Source organism: Haemorhous mexicanus, chromosome 12 (assembly GCF_027477595.1).
Source record: "Haemorhous mexicanus isolate bHaeMex1 chromosome 12, bHaeMex1.pri, whole genome shotgun sequence".
Lineage (NCBI taxonomy): Eukaryota > Metazoa > Chordata > Aves > Passeriformes > Fringillidae > Haemorhous > Haemorhous mexicanus.
In genome coordinates, this window is record NC_082352.1 from 6,883,407 (window position 1) to 6,906,092 (window position 22,686).

Here is a 22,686-nt window from a genome sequence, read left to right on the forward strand (position 1 = left end):
AGCTAAGGCACAGCTAGAGCTTAATGTGGCAAGGGATCTGGAAAAAAAAAAAAAAAAAAAAAAACAACCTCCCAGAGGTATATTGATTAGAAAATGAGAAGTTAAATGTACACCCCCACCCCCAATACTTCAGTGATAATGCACATAGAGCTGACAGGGTTTCTTTGACTTTTGGCTCAGCTTTTGCTGCAGATATGTTTCCCACATTTCCCACGCCCCTGAACTTCAAGGTGAGGAAACAAATTACTTTTTGTTGTTGGAGAAAACCAAGTTCAAGGCCATCTGAGAAGCCTGAACATAGACAAGTCCTTGGGACTTGATGAGATGCATCCTGGGGTTCAGGGGGAACTAGCAAGGGTGTGTCCTAGGGCACTCTCCATTGCATTGGAGAAGTCAGGGCAGGCAGGTGAAGTCTCCAGTGACAAAAGGGAATGTCACATCCACCCAGAATATTCAGGTGCTCTACTGCCTAATGCACAGCGCTCTGCTTACATGGTCATTGTTCAGCACAGGTTTACAAACCTCAACAAGGTCTGCAAAACCAGCACCAGCCTGGGTATGTTCTGAGGGAGAAGAGAAAGACACACCTTTTTTTCAGTATTTTTTTTAATCCAAATGAATGCTACAAACCAATTTAATCTAATTGTAGCAACAGGTTTTAATTGAAACACAGAACAAAACCCGGAACAAGGCTTTCTGAATAACTTTACTGACTAAACTGAAGTCATCATTAATTCTTCTTCCAGATAATTTACAAAACTCCTCCATTGACTCCACTTATTGAACAAATGAAAAGAAATTCAAACCAAAAATTAAGTAGCAATGTTTCCTCTGAAGTTCTTAAATCTCAGTTATATTAGTTAAGAAGCAAAAAGTGGGATGTTGGAATATGGAAGTGGGTATATCAAGGAGGAATATTATTCCCTTAAGTTGTTCATATCTTTTTGGAGCTAAAAAATTACACTTTTTATTTTTTTAAATTGCTTACAACTTGAAGATAAAAAGAATGCACTCAATTCCATAGATGACTTCCTTTAAATTAAGTCTACCTTTGAAAATTGTAGTTTTGAATTATTACTATTAGTAGAAAAAATTTAAGTATATAAAATATAAAAATTAACTTTATAATATTCTTTTTAAAAGTGCATTATAGTTAATTTATGTATATATCTATATCTGTACATACATTGCTTGTCCCCAAAATGAAAGAAAGAATAGAGTGGGAAATGTCAACAAATATGGAATGGGAGATTTTATCCATTTCTAACATTGCAGTTATCTAGTGGGTAACTTTGGGAAGCATAGTCAAAGAATCCTTCAACTCTTCTCTGCTTCTTCCAACCATTATATATATATATATATATATATAAAACTTTCAGTGAGAAGAGGACCTTTGTGACCCAACAGTGGCACAACTGCTCTGTTTTTAAAGACTCAAGAAATTAGATACACATAGATGTGCCTCCACACACACATACAGATATAATGCTTTGGCAGGACAGAGAAATATTTTCATGACTATTTGGCAACAGTTAAAAAGCACCAAAACCACAGTGAGCATATATGCAATTAAAAATATTCTAGATATAAACCCAAGACATATTATAATCTGCTATTGTAATCTGAATTATCACACTTTATCATCAGTGGATTTATATGTTTATATTTTGCTTGAATATTAACATAGACAGCAAGATTGTTGATGTCTTTCATTACTATCCTGTGAAATACCCCACCCTCTTTCATGAGATCTTCAACCTTCTTATCTGTTGACAAAATAATTTTCTTTTCTCCAGTATAATCTGGATCCTCCGGATATAACTCATCTCCTGGGGACAGAAAAAAAGATTTAGTTATAGATAGCCAACCTTATTTTTCAGCCTTTTCACAGGCAATTTTTTAGGATTTATCAGTATATGTAAATCAGTGGAAATGTGTTTTGCAACACAAAGTAAACTGCCTCTAAACATCTTCAAATTTAAAGACAGAATCATACATTTCTGAAGTATGTCAGTGACACTGCAGTGTGTGTTGCATGTTCCAGAGCTCCTGATAATATGCTATAAATATGCTGTAATGACAGCCTGGCCAGACAGGAGTGTATATAATAGGTGGAGCACAGGACAAGCACTTCTTCAAGTGTATAGACAGGACTAAGAACAGAAATGCATCTTGTTCTATTTTGTTAAAGTAAATAATTGTTCTGCTATATCAAGGCATTATACTCTTGTGCAAGACTGATAATAAACTCCAAATACAGAAATCCTAGGGGTCAATTGTGACCCAAAAAAAAAAAAAAAGGAAAGCATAATGAAAAACAAACTCAGAAAAACAGAAAATAATAGATAGTATATGCAGCTTTTCTTAATGCTGCATGTACATGATTATGAAATGAGAGAGAATTAAGTAGAAGAAAGGGCAGGAGGAAGATGGCTGAGGGTATGGTTTTAGTCCAGGGCCTTATCACTGCAGCTGGAAGGTGTGATACTGCAGCTGGGCTTGATTCCCATCTCCTCACAATGTGATACCTGAAGTAAAGGAGGATTCCCACTGAAAAGGACTAAAGGAAGGAGTTTTTAACCATCCTTCAGATTATACAAAGCTGAAATGCTGGACTTTCTTCACAAATACACATATGAGGACAATGGTGAGACAATCAGACTGTGAGTAACTAAGAAATAACTGTGCTATCTGATGCCCTGGCTTGTCTCTGACAGCAGCCACTGTCACAACTGTAGCAAACAAGGTGGAAACAGCATGCAGTAACTTGACTTAGAAGAGTATTTTCCTTTCAGTTAAGGATGGTTTATGTCATGTGGCTTCAGCACACAGCATTCAGGAGATGCTGTGTGTTTTGGAGAAGCCTCCAGCGTGTCCTTACCCGGCAGCAGCTGGATGAATCCGTCTGCTGCATTCAGCATCACAGGCATCCAGCGCTCGCAGCCCTCCAGAGCCCGGGCAGAGCTGAACTGCTGCAGCTCCTCGAGGGAAGAGAAGTTGCATAGCCTGCAGAATTCATAAAACTGAGGTGGAGGAAACCAGATCTCCTGAGCCTTAAAGCGTTCGATGGCTTCTGGAGGTGACGACCACTGCAAGATGAAAACAAGTCTTGAAATAATAGTGTCAGCAGCAGATACAAAGTCTGAATAAACTGAAGAGTCATTTAGCAAGGAAGTCCATACAGCAAAGGAGCTTGCAACAGACCAGATCTTCTGAACACAATAAAAACCATGTATAAACTACACCAAAGTAACAACAAAGGCGTTCTTAAAACTGAAAAACAAGCAATTGATAAAAATTACTCATTTTTTCCCAATAAATTTTTATTTTACACACAGACATGCCAGGATTAAAAACTGACATTTGTTTTAGGGGCATGACTGAAAGTTTACTGAAACCAACTGAAAACATTATACTCACTATTACTGGAGGTTGCCACTGATGCTTTGAGATTTGAAAAGTACCTTTAAACATCTGCTTCTTAGAAGCATTGTTTTCAGAGCATGAACACCCAGCTATTCATCATAATTCTGCACGTTTAAACTATTGGTAATCTTGATTTCATCTCACATGGTGAATTTAATAATATATTCATAATCGTTTGCAGTAGATTTATGCTATTATTAACAAAACTACAACATGAGCTCTTGAAAGTAAGGTTTCAGGTACTTTTACATTTCTGTAGCAGAATTTGTTAAACAAATAAATATAGCAACATCAGTAATACCAAAATTTTAAGTAGGCTTTTACAGAACTGTCTGGTTTCTCATCTACTTCTAACTTCCAATGAAACTTTTCAGAATCCTAGAAACACTTAAGGACCCTAATGTACCTGACCTTGAGCTCTCTTAGAGCTTCTTCATTGTTACTTTTACATGCTCAATTAAAAAAAAAAAGGTAAAAAATGCCAAAAACTTTACTAGACTATTTCAACAAGTTTGCATATTACTTATAATATTCCAAATAACTCCAAAAGACAAAAATTACTAGCATCTCACACAATCCTGGAATATACCTGGATATACCACATGGATCTCTCCCAGCATACTGAGGAGGTGTGACAACCCTGCTGTATTGCAGGAATGAATGTAAAAAAATGGTATTTGTCAACTGCCTTGGAAAGAGACAGAAATTCACGGTGAAAGGGATCCGATGCGACACGGATCATGTACAACGACCTCACAAAAAACCCTCTCCCGACAGCTGCTGCAGCTGCACCTCCGGTGATGGTGGCATCTCCAGAAGTCCAGGGGAGAAGGGGCACCGCGCAGGCAAAAGATCCCTTCCCTTTCCTCACGTCTCAAGGAGCTTTATCAGGAGGGCTTGGATTGATCTGGAGAAGAGACAGTTGTGTGGAAACCACACAGCACCTTCCAGTATCTGAGGGGACTGCAGGGAAGCTGGGAAGGGACTCTGTCAGGAACTGTAGTGACAAGACAAGGAGTACAATGAGAACAAATCGAGAGAGGACTTTCAGATTAGATATTAGAAGGCAGGTTTTTTTACTGTAAGGGTGGTGGGACGCTGCAAAGGGTACCTAGAGAAGCTGTGGCTGCCCCTGGATCCCTGGAAGTGTGCAAAGCCAGGTTGGACATTGGGGCTTGGAGCAACCTGTTCTGGTGGAAGGTGTCCTGCCCATGGCGGGGGTGGGACACGATGACCTTTAAGGTCATTCCAACCCCTACCATTTTATTCTACTCCTGTTCGAAGTGTAAGCGCACAGTCTCGGCGGAGCCAGGGGCCGTGGGAGAAGGGCTTGGGCAGGAGCGGCCGCTCCCATCGCAACACCCGCCCGGCCGGGCTGTGCTGCATGCCGGGCACCCCGGCCCTCTTACCAGGACGGCTGTCACCTCCTGGTCGTCCTGCGAGACGTGTGGCGGCCGCTGCTGCAGGCAGCACAGGTAGAAAGCCGTGTCATAGCGGCGGCCGCCGCGGCCGGCCCTGCCCACGGGCGTCAGCCAGTTGCTCCACTCGTGCAGCGCCCAGATGTTGGGCGCGCAGCCCAGGTGCCGGCACAGCCGCAGGAAGCAGGACGCGTCCTCCCGCACCCGGCGCCGCCACTCCTCGAGCTCGACGGCGGGCGGCAGGCGCTCGGAGGGCAGCGGCGGGGCCGGCCCGCGCCCCGGCACCAGCAGCAGGATCCCCGCCTCCTCGAAGGTCTCCCTGAGAGCGCAGATGCGGAAGGCGACTTCTCCCGGCAGCTGCGAGCCCAGGCTCTCCCGGTCGGTGGCGAAGATCGGAGCGCGGCTGCCGCCGGGCGGCGGCGGCTTCACGGCGCCCAGCCCGCAGTGCGGCGAGGCGGGCAGCAGCCCCAGCCACTCGGCGGAGAAATCCGCCGGTTCCGCCAGCCCGCCGGGGAACACGTGGGCGCCGGGCATGAAGCCGCTGCGGGAGCTCCGGCGCAGCAGCAGCAGCTCGTAGTCGAAGGGGCCGAGAGGCGAGCGCGGCGGCCGGCCCGGCGTGCCCGCCGCCAGCAGCAGCGTGGCCGCCTCCCGCCAGTGCCGCAGCCGCGGGTTCATCTTGGCGAGGCGGAGGGCGCCGGGGCAGCCGCGCTCCCGCGGCGTGGCGGGCCGGCACCGCCGCCTGCGCCCCCGGAGGAGCCACTGCAGCCGCGGGGCGGGCCTGCGCCGGGGGAGGCCCGCGGGAGGCGGGACAGCGCCGGCATGCCTCAGCCCCCCTCAGCCCTAAGCCGGTAAGTAGCGGGTGTCCTCAGGGGGCGAAAGCTTAAGGAAATACAGAGGGTTTAAGGCAGCGATGGCCGGGAGAAACGAGGCGGTGGCTTTAAGTGTCTTGGGAAGCTGTGGCTTGGGCCGGCTCGCGCTTCCTGGGGGCTCAGAGTGTATTTACAGCACCGCAAGGTGTAAATGTGCAGGAGCTTCCTCGGAGCCCAGAACCTCCCTGAGCACGGGGAAGGGTCTGTAGTGCCAGCCCTGGGAGTCAGCACGGGGTCAGGAGCCAAGGGCTCGGATTTGTGTTGGTAATGCTGCTGCTGACCCGCCAGCTGGCCTCGCAGAAATCTCCTTATCTCAATGCCACAGCAAGCCACGCTGACATCAAAAGTCATTTTAGGTCTGTAGTTAAACGTGACGTTTGCCAAGTCGTTTGAATTTGTTCTAGTACATTCCAGACTGGAGGAGTTTGTAGAGTTTTAGTTTATTGTTACAGAGCTCTTCTGTTTAGAGGTTTTTAAGTACCTTGTTACTGGAAAAAAAAAAATCAGCAAGGTAGCAAAACCTTGAAAGGTTCTTTGAACCTTTAGGAAATATTTTATTTTGCTAATTGATTTTGATTCCTCAATTTTCTTTAGTTTGTAAGAAATTTTAGCAGAAAAAAGGTGATGGCAGAGGTTGAGAAGCTTTGAGAAGAATGGTATTTACATGTAACCTGGAAAATCCTTTTCCCATCCATAATCCAGATTGCATTTGGCAAATACCCACGTACCTGGACATGCGTCTGACAACCTCTCAATTCTGTTTTATATTTGAGCTTGTACTTGATGCTTTATGAGATGTGTGTCACTGGAACCGAAATGAAGTTAAGAAGCAGCTGAAGCGTTGGGATGCTGGATCATGTCAATTGACAAATCCAGAAATGACCTTGAGGTGTGCCCAGACACAGCTGGCCATAAGCTCACCCTGGTTCCTGGCTGCAGTGGGCAGAGCAGGTCAGCCAAGCCAGCTGATGCTGCTAAAATGAATGGCCAGACAATAGACAAGCCTGCCTCCCTGTCCTTCCCTTGCTTATCACTGAGTATACAAGCAAAATAAATGATATCTGTTATCCTGAGCAGCCCTTTCCTCACTAATTTAATCCTTTTTGCTCACCAGTAATTACCACGTTAGGCAGTTGAAGCACAAGGCTCATTAATTTGTTGTTTTCTACTAAGGCACTTTGAATCTAAAATATGACATTCATCTTGATATTTGCTTGCCTTTTGCACTCTTTGTGTATTTAACTATTTCACTGCATTAAGCATACATCTTGTTAGGATTGTGTTTTGCCTAAAAGCTGCTTTACTGGTGAAATTTTAATAAACTACTGAGGGTTTTTAATACTTAACATCCAATGAGCTTGATGGCAGATAAAAAAGATTTAGGGTTCATTATGTCAGATCATTTCAGCATAAAGGAATTTTAAGTAGAAAGTACATGTACCAATAATGAATGGTGTCACTTTCAAATCAGATATAATACCCACACATATACAAAACTGTCTTAGTATGGCAGAAATGTGATATCTGATAGCCCTGGAACATAATTTCAGAACATATCTAGGAAAATCTGATACCAGAGAATAGCAGTGATTATAGTGTTTTCTTAAGTTTCTAACTGGACTACTGGTTTGGGTTTTTTATCTTGGACAGTCTAAAGGCTCACAAGTGCTCTAGTATGTAAAGCAGGGATACCCTGGCAAATGAAGCATAGGATCATAAAATGGTCTGCGTTGGAAGAGACCATAAAGATCAGCTGGTTCCCCCTTTGCCATGGGCAGGGACACCTTCCACTATCCCAGGTTGTGCCCATCAGCCCCATCAGGCCTGGCCTTGGATACTTCCAGGGATCCAGGGCAGCTACAGCTTCTCTGGACAACCTGTTCCAGTGCTTCATCACCCTCTCAGGGAGTCATTTCTTCCCAATATTCCATCTAAACCTACTCTCAGTCAGTGTGAAGCCATTCCCCCTTGTCACTCCAGGACCTTGTTAATTGTTACTCTTCATCTTTCTTGCAGGCTTCCTTCAGGCACTGAAAAGGCACAATTAGGTCACCCCAAAGCTATCTCTTCTCCAGGCTGAACAATCCCAATTCTCTCAGCCTTTCCTCCTAGCAGAGGTGCTTTATCTCCCTGATTAAAACTCCCCTGGTTTCATTGGCACCCACTGGTATTAAACGTTGTGGGTCTGGTTCCGAATGCATTCCTGCAGGGCAGTGGAAATGGGATCTGTGTGGCTGGCACGGTGCTGTGGCCTCAGACACCCAGAGAATGCCAGGACTGGGGTTACAGCTCTCTTCAGGACTGAGCTCAGCAGCCTGAGCAGTTCTTTGGGCCCAAACACAGCCAAGTGCAAGCTAAGGTAAACTTTCTTCCCTGCTCCGTTTGCTGCATTTTTCCATTCAGTTCTGCAGTATAAGTCACCTGTTAAGAAGGTGTCATTCCTTTCCTGAGGGTCAGCAGATTCACCCTACTGCTGGCAGTTTTTTTTGGCTTCTTTCAGAATTGTCTTTGGAAGAATATTTCAGTATCCATTCACTGCAAAGCTGAAGTCATCTCGTGTGAAATTCCAGGAGCATGTGAGTCTTTACCTGACCCAGTTACCAGGACTGGAGGTTGCAGGGGGTTCTGAGAATGAGCACTCAGAAACTCTGTGAGCAAAGATCAAGGATGCAGAGAGAAGTTCTGCCCCCTTCCAGTTTCTTGCTAAGAAAGGCAAAAGATCAGCTTAGAGTGTGTATCTCCCTCTCAAAGCTATAGCTGACGTGCTCGAGGTAGCTCACATGAATATAGAATAACTGTTAAAGGCAAATGAGATGTAAGGTTATCTATGGAGCATGTTCCTTCATCTCCAACTTAGATGATTGTTTCTTTAATATATTCTGCTAGAATGCAGAGCATATCTCATTTGTACTTAAATATTCTATAGCTTTATGAGTGATTTCAAAAAAAAAAAAAAAAAGAGAAAATCTGAGAAAATCTATCACTAATCCTAAACCAAGCACACCAGTTTGTTGCATTACTGTGTGGAAGGATTCAGGGCATGATGCTTCTAGAGCCAGTTGTAGGCTGGGAATCCAGGGCACTTCAGTGTGAAGTCTCCCCATAGCAAGAATTAGCTAGATACATGTGTGAGAGTAGAGAAAGAGTCAGAGGTCCCCTCCAAATTAAATGGTTAAATAAAGAAAAAAAGGTGTTTTTGCTAAAAAAAGTAAAGAATTCAGCTGTCTTTCATGGTTCTTTTATGCCAGAACATACAACTGTGTACTTAATGGACCCCAAATAATTTTGTATTTCAGGTTTTTTTCAAAACCAGATTTTATTGTATTGAAAAAGAAACCCTTCTGAGTGATGCAAAAGTTATATCAAATAAAATACCATAAGATTATTGCACTGATAATAATTCTTTGTGGCATCATATTTCAGCAATGCAGAGGTTACTTCAACATTTTTCTCTACAGTTCTGCTGACAAGAAAAAGCATAAGTTTAAGAAAAAAAATGTTTATTTCACTAGATATATAGAAATGATTCTCAAATTAATTTTCTGGGGTTTTTTCTATGTGATTACACTATTTAGCAATCAAATTACTTCATTGCTTCTGTTACATCATTGCATAAATTATTTTGCCCAGACAGGTCAGTGCATATTTCACCAATAATAATTGATTTCAGATGAAAAACAAGGTCCATCAACATTTCATCATTCAGTTTAGTTTACATGCTATCCTGTGAGTTGGAGATGATTATACTAAGTTAGTTCTTGGTTTAATTTAGATGCATTTTGGCCCCATGCAGATGCAGTGTCTACAATAATGAGTTGTGACAGCTTCAAGTATAAAAAAATACAGAGACTTCACCAGGTTTGTCTACTGATTCTTAAACGGGCTTATTTTACAGTATTGTAGAATCCCAGAGTCATTTAGGTTGGAAAAAAACCCAATATCATTGAGTCCAACCAGGAACCCAGCACTGCCAAGTCCACCACTAAACCATGTCCCCAAGTGCCCCATCTACACATCTTTTAATTGCCTCCAGCTGTTTCAAATGGTATTTCAGATACCTCCAGGTCACTTCAAAATGACATGCTAAAGCTTTTAGATTGTTTAGCTCATATAGTATCAATGAATAGGCAGACTTAATAATTAATATGAAAAGTAAATAGATTATTCACTGTATAGGTTTTCAAGTATCGTTTCCATATTGTGAATAATGTCACATGTAGGAAATGCAGGTTTATGATTATAACACCATTATATAGATTGATTAAAAAGAAAAATTAAAAAACAAAACAGCTAACCACATACAAAATGATATTCCAACAAATTAGGCAGATGAGAAAACTAGGTTACAGATAGTATTAACAACTGGAACTGTTCTACTTCCAACAGACACAAAATGGATTACACATCTTATGGAAGTGGAAATTATGGTTCTAATTCTGCAGCTTTTAGTTATGTGAATAGTTTTCACACATATAATTTCTTGCCAGACTCACTACTGGTGGCTTGTTTGATGAATCATTTGGAGCACACCTTCCAGGACCCAGAATTCAAATGTGTATATCTTAAGTTACACCTGCAATTAGCATATTAGATTAAGTTGCTAAGGGAGTATCATGTTTGCTGTCTCTGGCAGTCCTCAGTCATTTTATATGGTATAAATAGTTAAGTATTTTCTTTTGTCTTTTTTTTCTTATTTCCCCTTGTGGTTTTTCCCCCTCTCCAAAGTTAATGCTATTTTTGTATAGATTTTTCTGGATCACACAAAGAAATTGCATTTAATTTTTTTCCCAAGACAATTGTAGATGACTGTAAGATATGAGTTTTATTATTCTTTCAAAAGCCCCATGATTTTTAAAGTCAGTTGTTTGGCTGTGTGGTTTCTTAATGCTGTGGCACATCAGTGAGTTCAACTGTGTGTGTTACTTGAACATTTGTGTGTGAGAGACAGACCTGACTGATCAGAGACTGCAGTGATAATTTCATGCACAGTGGAAATGATCAAAATAACAGAGCACATTTATACCATAGCTGTGACTTCATTTCTGTGCAGCTGAATTTTACCTAGATCTGAGAGGATTTGTGAGTTTGTTTAATTTGGTGGAGATTTAAGTATATGATAAATAATGTCATGCAATGCAGTGTAAATAAAACATACAATTAAAGGAAAGAGAAGGAAACAAAAACCCACCTGACCCTGTGGAGGGCTGAGAATTCAGTTTCTGTCACTCTTGTAAATCACAGTAGATACTCTCACAAATGACTGGAACTAAGCAACAAACATAATTGCATTTGGTAAGTGGCCTCTGTGGGTGGTGGTTTCAGAGAGGTTGTGATTGGATTTGTGTTTGCAGTCACATTGCTTCCAGCATGGAACACTCGTGCTTGGCTGGCTGAGAGGATCCACCAGAGCCCTGATGCTGCCTGCCCTGTGATTTTTCACCTTTGCACAGGTTTTGCAGTGGCAGCTGCTAAAGCCACATCCCAGCTGCACCCAGTACCACAGCAGAAAGCTGTGAGGATGGGTGATGGAATCCAGCCATGTGGGACTGCCACCTTCCAGGAGAAAGTCATTTGTAGTGTGGAACTGAGGGAGATAAGGATTGTCTTCTGTAAAATGGATAACAGCATGTAGCAAATTAAAATAGTTTTACTCTTAGTCTGTAAAACATAATAAGAGAATGGAGTCAGTTCCACTCAGGGATATTTTATTTCCTCTGTCCCTTTGGGCATAAGATACTCCTTTTTTTATATCGAGAAGCTGTAGTTTAACATTGGGATGCTGTTGTATATAACAAAATGCAAACTTTGGTATTTACTACATACATCCATTTCCTTTCCTTTTTTTGTTGTTCCCTAAACACATGTGGATCATTTTATATGAAAGACATTATTTTCTAATCCCACTTTTATTGTACACTTTCTGTAGCAAATGCTGCTCACGTGTGAACTATTTTGTCCAGATCTCTTCCTGTATTAAAAGACTTACATAATCGTATTGAGAGAAAGCACTTAGAGATCTGTAATCCACTGGTCTTACTGAATGACTTTTTACATAATGAAAATCTGTGAAGGGTAAATATGTTGACTAGGAGTTCCATTAGCACTTAAATAGAAGGTATTTCTGGAAAGCAAATATAAACAACACAAACCTTCCAGAGAAGGAAAAGCAAGCCTGTAACCAATCTTCTCTATGAACAATAAGCACATGTTTAATTTTTAATCTGAAAGCTAATTACATCAGTGATTTAATCCAGTTTTAAATAATTGCATTACTGTAAAAAATATTTTCATACTCACATGAAAAATTTTGAAACTAATTTTATTTTATATTCATAGTGCTGAAATTTGATGTTACATTGTTTGCAACATCAAGAGAATCACTTTAATTATGATCCTGTGTTCCTTAACTAGAAAGCAGTGTAATGGGTTTTTATGGTGATAGACTGGAAATCCTGGAATGAAATTACAAATGCTGCATTTAACAGACTCAGTTCTGATGGTTTGATGCAACTGTTGATCGTTGTTGCTACCAATAGCACAGGACCAAGTTTCACACTCCTTAGGTTGTGTAAATCTTTTGCTAAAGTAAACACCAGCTTTGCTGGCTGAAAGAGACAGAGTTTAGATACTAACACAAGGAGATTCCAATTGTTACTCCAGTCTAGTCTGGTTTTCAGGTTGTCCAAGCCAGTGGTTCTGTACGTCACACTGGACAACCAGCGCTGAAGGCAGAATCATCTGTTAGCCCAAATGTTATTGTAGCTGTTTCCTACCACAGGGATTTCCTGGCTTTTCAGACTGCTGCTTCCCTGGCAGTGTAAGCTACATCCCTTTTATCTTTGGGAGCTTGAGAAGGCTGTGCTTATGTTAACAAACTAATGAGAGGGCTTAGCAGGTTACTTTTAATGCTGTGGTTGAAAAAAGAACTTCAGTTTAGAAGAGCCTACTACACATAAGCTATAATAATATTTCAGCTTTTCAAAGAGTTATAGAATGGCTTGAGATGGAAGAGACCTTAAAGATCATCTGGTTTCAACCCCTGCCATGGGCAGAGACACCTTCCACCAGACCAGATTGTGCCAAGCCCTGTCCAACCTGACCTTGAATGTTTCCAGGGATGTGGCAGGGCCTCACTGCCCTCACAGGGAACAATTTCTTCCCAGCATCTCATCTGAACCAGCTCTGTCACTCTGAAGTCATTTCCCCTTGTGACTCCATCCCTTGTGAATAGGCTCTCTCCATCTTTCTTGCAGGCTCCCTTCAGGCACTAGAATGGCACAATTAGGTCACCCCAAAGTTTGTCTTCTGCAGGCTGAACAATCCCAATTCTCCCAGCCTTCCCTTACAGCAGAGGTGCTTTATCCCTCTGATCAGCTTTGTAGCCTCCTCTGGACCTGCTCTGACAGATTTTGTTTTATTTGAATTACTGCTGCAAGCAAACCAGTAAGTTATAAGGAAGTACTTTATTTTAAGTTAAATAAATAGTGACAGTAACATGTTTGCATTATTCAAAGTGTAGAAAATACCACCCATGCACAGGCAAAACCAGTGTAATTCAAGTCAGGAGTAAGATTTTACTATACAGCAAATTTCATATGTGTATTCTGTGAATAAAGACAAAAGAGCTGAAGTAGATCAACATTGATATTAATTAAGCAATGACCATTTTCTCTTGTACTATAATTACATTCTCACGAATCAACATGAGAGTATGTGCTTTTTCATCATGCTGTTTCAATATAGAGTATGTTGAAGAATGAATTCCCATTTCTCACTTACAAAGTAGCATTTCCAGTCTCCTTCCAGTTGCATTCTAATAGAGGGAAAAAATGAAGACTGCAAATCTATATCTCTGTTTCTTAATTTAAAGGAAGCCTCTGTACTTTTGGGCAGTGGAGGTTTCATTTAGTTTTGGTTTTGTGCAGTGTCGTGCCAAACTCTGTCACGTGGAACAGACACGTGTAGGAGATGAGTGGCAGCACTTTATCCATGTAGACAGTGCCAATCCTCTGTTAGAATTCTACTTAATCTACTAATTTCAAATAGGCTAAATATAATACAGACTTTTAGGAACATACTAATGATGAATTAATTTGCAGCCAGCTTTGTCTTAAGATTTGAAAATTTCTTCCAAGGCCAATCCTTTAAGTAGTAATTGTATGCATATCCATAATAAAGCAAGACTTACACACTTATAGGCTATTAATATGAATTCTTTGAGTCCTGTATTAAAAATCCAAGTAAAAAACCAAAACTGCAATGGACTGAAAACTTAACAGTTTACCAACCCTGAGTTTACCAGCACGGAGGCTTGCTTTTGAAGATGACCTAAAAATTCTTCTACACAACTAAGCATGGATAAACTCTTTATCTATGGTTAGGTGTGTGGAAGATACCAAGATAAAAGTTAATGAATGTTGTCATTGTTACCATTTACTTAGCCACCAGAAAACAGACTTGCATTCATGACTTGGGGGTTTGAGAACATGTGGTTAAATGGTCTGATTTCACAAGATTTATGGAGTTTTCAGGAAGCACAGAAGAGAGCCCAATGGCTTCTCCACCTTCCTGTGAACCAAGTGGGAGTGCAAAAAGTGAAAACATCCACGGGTCCTTAATAACAAGAGGTGGCAATTCAAATAGAAACATTCTTCTGCAGCTTTTGCTGTATTTTCCTTAAGTGTTTACTTATTGTGATTGTGAAGGAGATCGTTGAATTTAAATGAACACTCAGCAATTACACCTTGTCTAGGCAGGCTGGAACTGTAGCACCGATAAACACAGACCTGCCTTTGTTAGAAAGCTGTCAGGGATCTCTACAGACATAATTAACTACATACAAAACATATTCTATGGAATGAGTGAGACACAATAGAAAGGAATGTGGAGTTGTCTTGGAACACTCTGAATTCCTGAGAGAATAGAGTTAGACTGGACCAATGTGCAGAGCTCACATTATCCTTCAACATAAGGATAATCTATAGCTTTGAATTCAGGCCTCTGCTTACTATTTTCTTCCTCACCTACAAGTGACCAGATTCAAATACACTTCCCCCCCATAAATCCAGATAAGTTTTAAAGATTAAACTCTTTGCTGCAGTTTCTTGAAGTATGTTTAGCTCTTAACTCAAAAACAGTAAAAAATATTAGGTGGTTATGCTTGTTGTCAATTTTATTTAACGAGCATAAAAACTGTTCACAAAACATGTCTGATATGTCTGATTATTACTTTTTTATAATGTTCCTGTAATAATCAATGAAGAATGACTTCTTAAACCCCCAGTATTTTGGGGTCTTTATATTTGGCTGTGGAGTGCCCCATACACCTATGGCACTGTAGCACATGTACCAAGCATTCCTGAACAGACAGCATGTGTTCACAGCACTAGATGGTACTTCCAGAAGTAAATAATAAATACCATTACACATAAATCCTTTTTACAAAATATTGTAAAGCTTCTCTGCTAAGTAAGTGTATGTTCCCACAGTTTTATATTTAAATGTTGACAATTCCACAGGGAAACACTGGAAAGTTCTCTGTTGTTGCTTTTCCCTTCCAGTGTTATCAAGTGGGACCAATCCTACAGGCTTCCCAGATGATTAATCAGACATGACTGAGATATGAAACTGAGACACATTTTTAGCTTTGTCTGGATTTCTGCAGTTTGGGAGCTTGCAGAAATGTGGCTGTACACATACAAGCATCAGTCCCTCCCTGTCAACAGGAGAGGGGATCCCATTGGGAAAGTCTGCTTTACTTAACATCATTTCTCTTTGCTAAAGTCTATTTTCCCTTGTTACTGCATCTGCTGTGGGTAGATTCATTGCTCCTGTTTTCATAGTTAATCACGGAGTACAAATTGCTGCTTCAGAAAGAAAAATTAAAATCAGCAAGAATCAGTCTTTCTGCAGGGAAAGATAAAATCGTGGTAAATGTGAATGAAAACCATGAGGCTTGCTAGTATTTTTTCTGAATATGCAACTCTCTTTTTTCTCTCTGGATTTGGAAAGCGATTAGTCATTGACATATGCTGTGCCAATTCATGCAACTGGGTTCCCTACAATCCAGTCTAAATCAACAAACACTACTTGGTATCAAACATCGTTCTGTTTTCTCCCCCCTCCCCAACCAATAACTTACTTAAAATAGAGCTTGGTTACATTCTTTTATTGGGGTTTTCATCCTTAGCCCTTTCCTCTGCTCAAGAAATATGTTTTGTATTTGATGGAAAAAAAGAAGTATTCTATTCAGTTGGTTAGACAAAACACCCATGTTAGCCATCAAATTTATGTTACCCTCCAATACTGTAAACAGTGACCAGCAGCAAACACCAGAGCCTAGTGAAGAACAAAAACCACAGGCTTCTGAGAATAGTGACCTATTAATAGCAGGCAAATCCCTGTTACAGTCAGTAGTGATAATACCCTGATACTTCGCTTAACTATTACAATTCCAGTAAACGAAGACATTCTATTCTGCAGGCTGATTTGCATCCCTTTTCTTCAAACAGCATGAAGAAACAAATTTTAGGCTATCCAGAGGCAAAAGTTCTGCTTTGTTCTTTCAAGTGCTTAAAATTCTCAATCCATCCAAGTAACACACTTTGGAAGTGAAGGTGAGGCATGAAACACTCCAGACAGGCTGGAGAGGGGTCGCTCGTGTCAGAGCTTGCACCACCCTAAGACAGTTTTACCACACACACAGCCAGGACAATAGCGATAATGAGCACAGCAGTGAAAATAATCCCAGCTAGAACCTTGCTGATATCGCAGAAGGATTTATTTTCCTCCACAGAGATCATGCCAATAGAGGAAGCGCCCACGCTGATGGTAGATTTCAGTTCAGCCCCTGGGTCTTGCTTAGCCTCTACGGTCCACTGGGGGACATTGACCTTCATCTCCATCTCGTACATCATCTCTCCTACCTGGTTGATCTCGTTCTCGAGGTCTTTCAAATCCACCACGTCTATGTTGTGCTCGGCTTCGTATTTCATGTTCTGGACGCTCATGGCGCGGGCGGCCACGCCGGAGGTTCCCCCGCTCATGCCCGTCTGGATCAGGTGTTTTTTGGGGACGTTCAGCGGGAACTCGTGGCCCAGCTCCAGGGCTCTCCTCATATCGATCTCCAGGATCTCTAGGCACGTGGAGAAAATCACCCATAGCCTCTCGAACTCGGCTTTATCTTCCTTACTCACGCTTTTGTCCTTCAGGACCGTGGTGAGCTTGTTCCTGTTGGCCACCGCCAGCTCCTGAGCTTTCTGCCGGGTTTTCTTGAGCTCCTCCCGCAGGTTCTGGGAGTCCGAGGTGCCGCCGATGGTCAGCACCATGTGCCGGTAGCAGGCGGTCACCTTGTTGAGCGCGTCCAGCAGCGCCTTGCACTCCTCCTTCACCATGGTGGCGGCGGGGGCCGTGCCCGGTGCCGCCCTGCCCGGTTCCGCCCTGACTTACCCGGTGCCGGGCCCCGGGCGCTGCCACAGCCAGGCGCTACCAGCACACATGGCAAGTGCTGCCTCCGGGTCGCGCCTGCATCCAGCACCCCCTTACCCGCTGGTCAGGCGGCTCCGGGAGCCCGGGCGGGCGGCGGGGAGCCCGTGCGGGCAGGCAGCATCGCTCCCCGCGCCACCGCCGCCTGCAGCGCCACCGGGGCGGCTCGGTCTGCGCCGCGCTCAGCGGGGCGCTGCTGTTTGAAAAGTGCCCAACGCCGAGGATGGAGGAGAAAAAAATAAGAAATCAAAAAAGCCAAGGCTAAAGCTCCGGGGAGCGGCAGCCGGCCAGCCGGCGGTCCCCGCCGCCGCCACTTAACTCGCCCCAGCTGGGCGCCCGCGCGGTCACATGGGGGGAGCGCCCGGCCCGGCCCTATAAGCCCTCGCAGGCTCCGCCTCCGCAGGCAGTGATCCCGCAGTGCTCCCAGCTCTTCGCCCGCTCCCTCCCGCCTCTGCCTAGCCATTGGCTTCGTGCGGCCGCGCCGGGCCCGCCCTGGACCCCGGTAGGGCTTGGCCGGGGCGCGGAGCGGCGGGGGAGGCGGGCGAGGCGGGCGGCAGCGGCTCTGCGGCCGGGGAGCAGGGAGGCGATGGTGTCGGTGTGAGTAGCGCTCCCGCCCCGGGCAGCCTGAGGCTCCCGCTGGGACCGTCCCGCCGGGATGGGAGCGGGGAGCGCTCCCCGCTCGCCGTGCCGTGCCCCGGGGGCTGCTTGGCCGCGGCCTGGGCGGTGGCGGGGCCGTGCTCGGCCTTCGCCCGGGCCGGAGTGCGGCTGGGTCGGGCCCTGCGGACACGTGGCCCTGGTCAGCGACTGCCGCGGCAGGGTCGGTCCTCGCCGTGTTGAACCCCGCTGTGCACGGCGGATCGGCCTTGCCCGAACCCCCGGGTGTCCCGTGTGTGGCAGACCCGCCGGGACTCGGCTGGGGAAGGAGCTCGCTGCTGTTGTCATCCGCAGGAAGGGCCGGCGTGCGGTGCGGGGCACCTGCAGTTAGCTCAAGTCAGGCCATGGCACATCAGGGAGTGACGGAAACACGGCAGTTGTCACTGTCATGCTCCACGATGCTCCACCGGCTGCCCTCGGCGGTGTGCTGGGTACAGCACGGTGAGCACGGATGGGCGCTAGGCCGTGCTCGTGGTGTAGCCAGCGGGATGGAGGTGATGTGAGTGCTGCTCGGTCACCTGAGCTCTGCTGTCCCTAGCGCCTGGTGTGTCTGCTCAGGTGGGCTTCTGGAGAGCTTGCTTGTCACAACATATGCTACCAGGGATGCCCCAGCGTTTGTAGGGAGCTGAGTGGTTTTGTGATGCTACAGTAGCCTGAAAAAGCTGTGAAGCCACAAGAGCCCCACAAGAAGGGAGCATGACCCAATCCCTTATCTTTTATCCCTGCCTTTGCAGGGCACTGTGTGTTGTGAGCAAGATAATTTGCTAAGAGGAACAGAGTCCAGGCAGAGTGCCTTTCTGCTGCTGAGCCCAGCTTGAAGAGTCTTGTCTAGCCTATGTTCCTCTTTCTGGATTTTGGTAGCTTAGACTTCACTGATTGGGGTGTTTTTGGTTTGTTTTATCTTGCTTTAATTTTGGCCCTAGTTCCAAAACCTACATAGCTTCTGCTGCAGGTTACTTATTACCTGTGGAAGAAATGGCCTCTTAACCTTGTGTAGATTATCAAATTACTATCAACTGAACTGAGTAGCTCTGTCAATTTGCATGTTGGTAGCCTAGAAGAAGCTAATCAGTCATGCCTGTTTCTTTGTAGGAATAAAGAAACACAGGATGATTTTGATCTGATTGTAAGTGAAGTCTTATAATTGCCTAATCATTGTCAGGTGGAAAAAGGATTAGGTCTCTGTTTGAAGCTGGAGTCCTATGTGACAGAAGTGTTAAGCTCATTGCTGACTAAATTATGCATATTTGTGTGTCTGTTTTAGCTATTTTTAAAGTCTGCCACAGAGCACTGAAGTTATGTGAGAATCTGGAAGCCACTTCTGCAAATGTGTCTGGGAAGGGGAGAGAGGGAGGATTGGTTCAGAAACATGTGACTATTTAAATCTGAAGGTAGCAGCAGTTGTAATCTGTATCAAATAATACTTATGTACATCTTTAGGTGTGTCATGTGGGAAGAGCCTGTTATTTAGATTACTTCTAATTTAAGTTCAGCTGCATGCAGTTATACAACTTGCTTAGATTGTGGGAACTCTTAAAATTCAGTTTTTTGTCAGTCAGGCGCAATGTTCTGAAAATCTAAATCTTGATACTGCTTTCAGACAAGATGCTGACTAGCAAAAATACTGTCCTGGGAAAACTATTAGGATGGAGGTAAAAATCCTTAGAACTGACTTAGGAAGCAGGATAATGAGTAGTAGAAAACCTTGCCACAGAACCAGGAAATACATTCTTTCTTGCAATAGATGTTAATGATCATATTCTTCCTGTGCAGTACTCTTAAAGCTGTTTGCAAAGTATTCTGTGATGCATCTTGAGCATCACTAATTAAATGTTATAGCCTCATTTTAATACTTTTAAGTAGAATTTTAGGTAAATGCATGTTTGTTTTGCTTTAATGATTGGTAAGCCTTGTCTGAGGGACTTGGTTTTAGAGTAAGCTCATATACTAAGTTGGGTCTGTAAACTACTATGACTTGGCAAAGTTTGAAGCCACTATGAAATGAAGAAGGAAAGTAAGGATGAAATACAATGAAAATAAAATGTGACATCAACCCCTTCTCTCTCCCTGACCACTGATAAATTGTGAATTCTCTGAATTCTGTGGTTTGCTTTCTGCTAAGCTTTTTGCTTGTAGTGGTGAGAGGATTTGATCTATATGAAGAATCTTAATTTATATTTTGGGGGAATGTTAGACTGATACTTCTGTATCATGTTTACTTTCAGGAAGCTCTTAATTAGCTTAGGCTGTTATGTGTTGCATTTTGTAGTATTTATAACACCAGTAGTGGTTAAAATAATTTCTTTTGCTTGTTAGAGCTTACCTGCTGAAGTGTTTTCCACCCTTCCAACCCTAGCACTGGTGCCTAAATAAATGAAAACATTTGGCTGAAGTAAACCTCTGTGTATTTCAACTCCATAAGAACTTACCCCCTGCCCCCACCAAAGAAGGGGAGGGAAGTATCAAAATGATGAAACCTCTGAGAGCCTGAGGAGGAGGTGACCTTAAATACAGCTCGCTGGTATTTGAAGGAAGCATCCTTGTTTGAGAAGTTGTTGTGGGAACTTGGTGTCTGCTGTTAATGTTCTCCCTCTAAATGTTCCTTGTAACGGTTGGTGGTTCACTGAACAGCACTTGCACTTTGTTCTAGGGCTTGTTTGGAGTAGCTCAGGGCTGCCCATCAGAACATGTGATGGGCAGCAGTAGCTCAGCAGTGGCAAGCCAAGGAGTGAAACTTCTTTGCAGCCACTTTGGTGGACTTCTAAACCTGTGAGAATTGGAAATCTAGGGTCTACCCTCTTGTGAAAAGAGGATGCAGATGCTTATTGATGCTTGGTTAATGACAAGCAAGGTGTTCTTGAATATGTTGGAGTAACTGGGTGGAAGTGGGAAGTTTGGCTGTTGAAGGATCCATACATACTGAAATGTGCATCCTCTGCAGGAAAGGAACAAGTGTCAGGGGAGACTCAAGCCCCCAAGTCTGGGACAAGTAAGGATGTGCCCGTGTCAAACAATAGTGCAAATGCACTGCTAAAATACAAAGGGTGAGCCTTCTCACAACTTCCCACAACTGAGCTCTGGCTTGGATTTGGAGTTGGGGCTCATGGGAAGCTGCACAAGTGGTACAACACTGTGCTCAGACCTGCCCAAGGATGTGGGGCAGTGCTAGCAGGGCCAGAGCTGCCAGGCTTAGAAAAGGCCTGGGAGGTGTTGGGTAGAGGCAAAACCCAAGCCATGAGGTCCTGTGCCAGCTCTTAATCCTTCAGTGGAAGAAATGTGTGCCTGGGAGGGAGATGCTGAGAGACATTAACGTCTTCCTGGAATGCTCATGACCCTTCCTTTCCAGACTCTGTTCCATTACTGTCAGGCTGATGTTGTGGGATAATAAAACTTAGCTTTTCACTGGTTGCTAGTTAGCCTTGAGCTGACTGATGTGAGTTCAGCGCTCTATAATCTGACGATTTGAAGGTGCTACTTTTGCATACTTCTGTTTCACAGAAATCAGTACAAGCTGAACCAGAATCTAGAAGGGGTGGGAATAGATTTACTTATTTATTCCCTTGTGGTGACCAGGGCATACTGGAATGTGTCGGGTGTTTTTCACAGGATGCTCAATGCTCATCCTTTAGAGTTTTCAAATGCTCAGAAAAAGAAATTATCTTCTGTTTTTACTTTGAGGTGAATGCTGATGTAGGGGCTAAAGTTCAGATTGTAACTTTTGCCCAGAAGCAGAGTAACTAAGGAGTAATAGTGCTGTAAAACAGCAACTGGAGTGGTACCTTGAGTTTTTGGACTGAGTCTATTTAAATTCCACTGTTTGCTTGTAAAGAGCTGTAAGATATGCTTACCTTTGGCTATTCCTTCTACTAAGTGGTACTCTTAAGGTGTGTGGGGGAAGCACTTCTGTTAAAAAAAAAAAAACACAACCCTTAACTTAGAACTGGGGAACAATTGCTTTATTTGCCTTTTTTTTTTTTTTTTATGGAGCTGTGTAGTTTGCTAGAATGGTACATTTCTGATGAAGTTTATATGTGTATTTATCAGCTACTCTGAGCTAAAAGTCCTTTAGTTGAGTAATGAGTTGTTCCCCACTTACTCATTATTTTGAGCACTTCAGCAAATATCAGGTTACTGGATCACTAAGCCTTAGTTGTTCCTGTTGTAGCTATTGGGAGCTAAAGTGAAGTTGATGTTATTACATGAAACTTGACAATATTGGTAAAATGAAATTGAGTGAATTTATGCTTCTTGCCATGCTGATGGATCTGGTGTTGAAGGCTTTGGAGAACTTGGCATTCTTCTCCCTTGAAGCTGGATGTGTATGGAGTGGACACTGAGGTACTTGATGTTAGTATTCCAGTGTAACATCCTAACTTGCTGTCCTGGAGGCAACTGAGGTTACTGAACTTGGCTAATAATTTTTACTGACTTTGGTAGCTGTTTTTACTTTGTTCTGCTAAATTATTATTAAAATGCCATGGTGAAAACACAGAAAATGATGCTGCTCAGCATTGACTATGTAGTGTTTGTATATACCATCCCTCATGCTGTTTTCTCTGCAGAATGTTTTGTTTAGTCTTTACTAGGGATGTAGTAGGATGTTCAGAAGATGAGGTTTGAGTAAGTAGTTGTACAAGTTGAATGTGGACAGGAGGTAACTGCTAAGTAACAATGCAAATACAATGACATCATCCACTTGATGGCTGTTTGTCTATATTCAAAGTACTTCTTAAAAGGAATTGAAACTTGCAAGCTCTGGAAAAGGTTCCTCACTTGTCCATCTCTGAAGGAAAATATAATCAATGAGAAAATGAACTCTCAGAATTTATTCCTAT

General features: G+C 43.3%; 3 protein-coding genes across 4 annotated transcripts in view; 1 reads left to right on the forward strand and 2 right to left on the reverse strand.

The window, feature by feature from the left end:
• Nucleotides 1-633: 633 nt before the first annotated feature.
• Nucleotides 634-5,583, reverse strand: NUDT19 (nudix hydrolase 19). The gene is made up of 3 exons (XM_059856992.1): nt 4,836-5,583; nt 2,882-3,089; nt 634-1,829 (listed from the first exon to the last, which is right to left on the reverse strand). The coding sequence occupies exons 1-3, from the start codon at nt 5,517-5,519 to the stop codon at nt 1,603-1,605; spliced, it is 1,119 nt and encodes a 372-aa protein (XP_059712975.1). The 5' UTR covers nt 5,520-5,583; the 3' UTR covers nt 634-1,602.
• Nucleotides 5,552-22,686, forward strand: part of ANKRD27 (ankyrin repeat domain 27) — a 55,000-nt gene continuing 37,865 nt past the window's right edge. For both annotated transcript variants that reach the window (XM_059856990.1, XM_059856991.1), the window contains exon 1: nt 5,552-5,692. The gene's annotated coding sequence lies outside the window, so the exon portion shown is untranslated. The remainder of the gene's footprint in view (nt 5,693-22,686) is intronic.
• RGS9BP (regulator of G protein signaling 9 binding protein) lies at nt 13,158-17,540 on the reverse strand. The gene has a single exon (XM_059856994.1). It carries the CDS (start codon nt 17,104-17,106, stop codon nt 16,393-16,395), a length of 714 nt encoding a protein of 237 aa, XP_059712977.1. The 5' UTR covers nt 17,107-17,540; the 3' UTR covers nt 13,158-16,392.

Coding starts and splice junctions, on each gene's coding strand:
- NUDT19 (XM_059856992.1), bottom strand. CDS start 5,519: ATGAACCCGCGGCTGCGGCACTGGCGGGAGGCGGCCACGCTGCTGCTG. Junction 3,090..4,835: donor AGGAGGTGACAGCCGTCCTG/GTAAGAGGGCCG, acceptor TTCATCTTGCAG/TGGTCGTCACCTCCAGAAGC. Junction 1,830..2,881: donor ATTCATCCAGCTGCTGCCGG/GTAAGGACACGC, acceptor TTCTGTCCCCAG/GAGATGAGTTATATCCGGAG.
- RGS9BP (XM_059856994.1), bottom strand. CDS start 17,106: ATGGTGAAGGAGGAGTGCAAGGCGCTGCTGGACGCGCTCAACAAGGTG.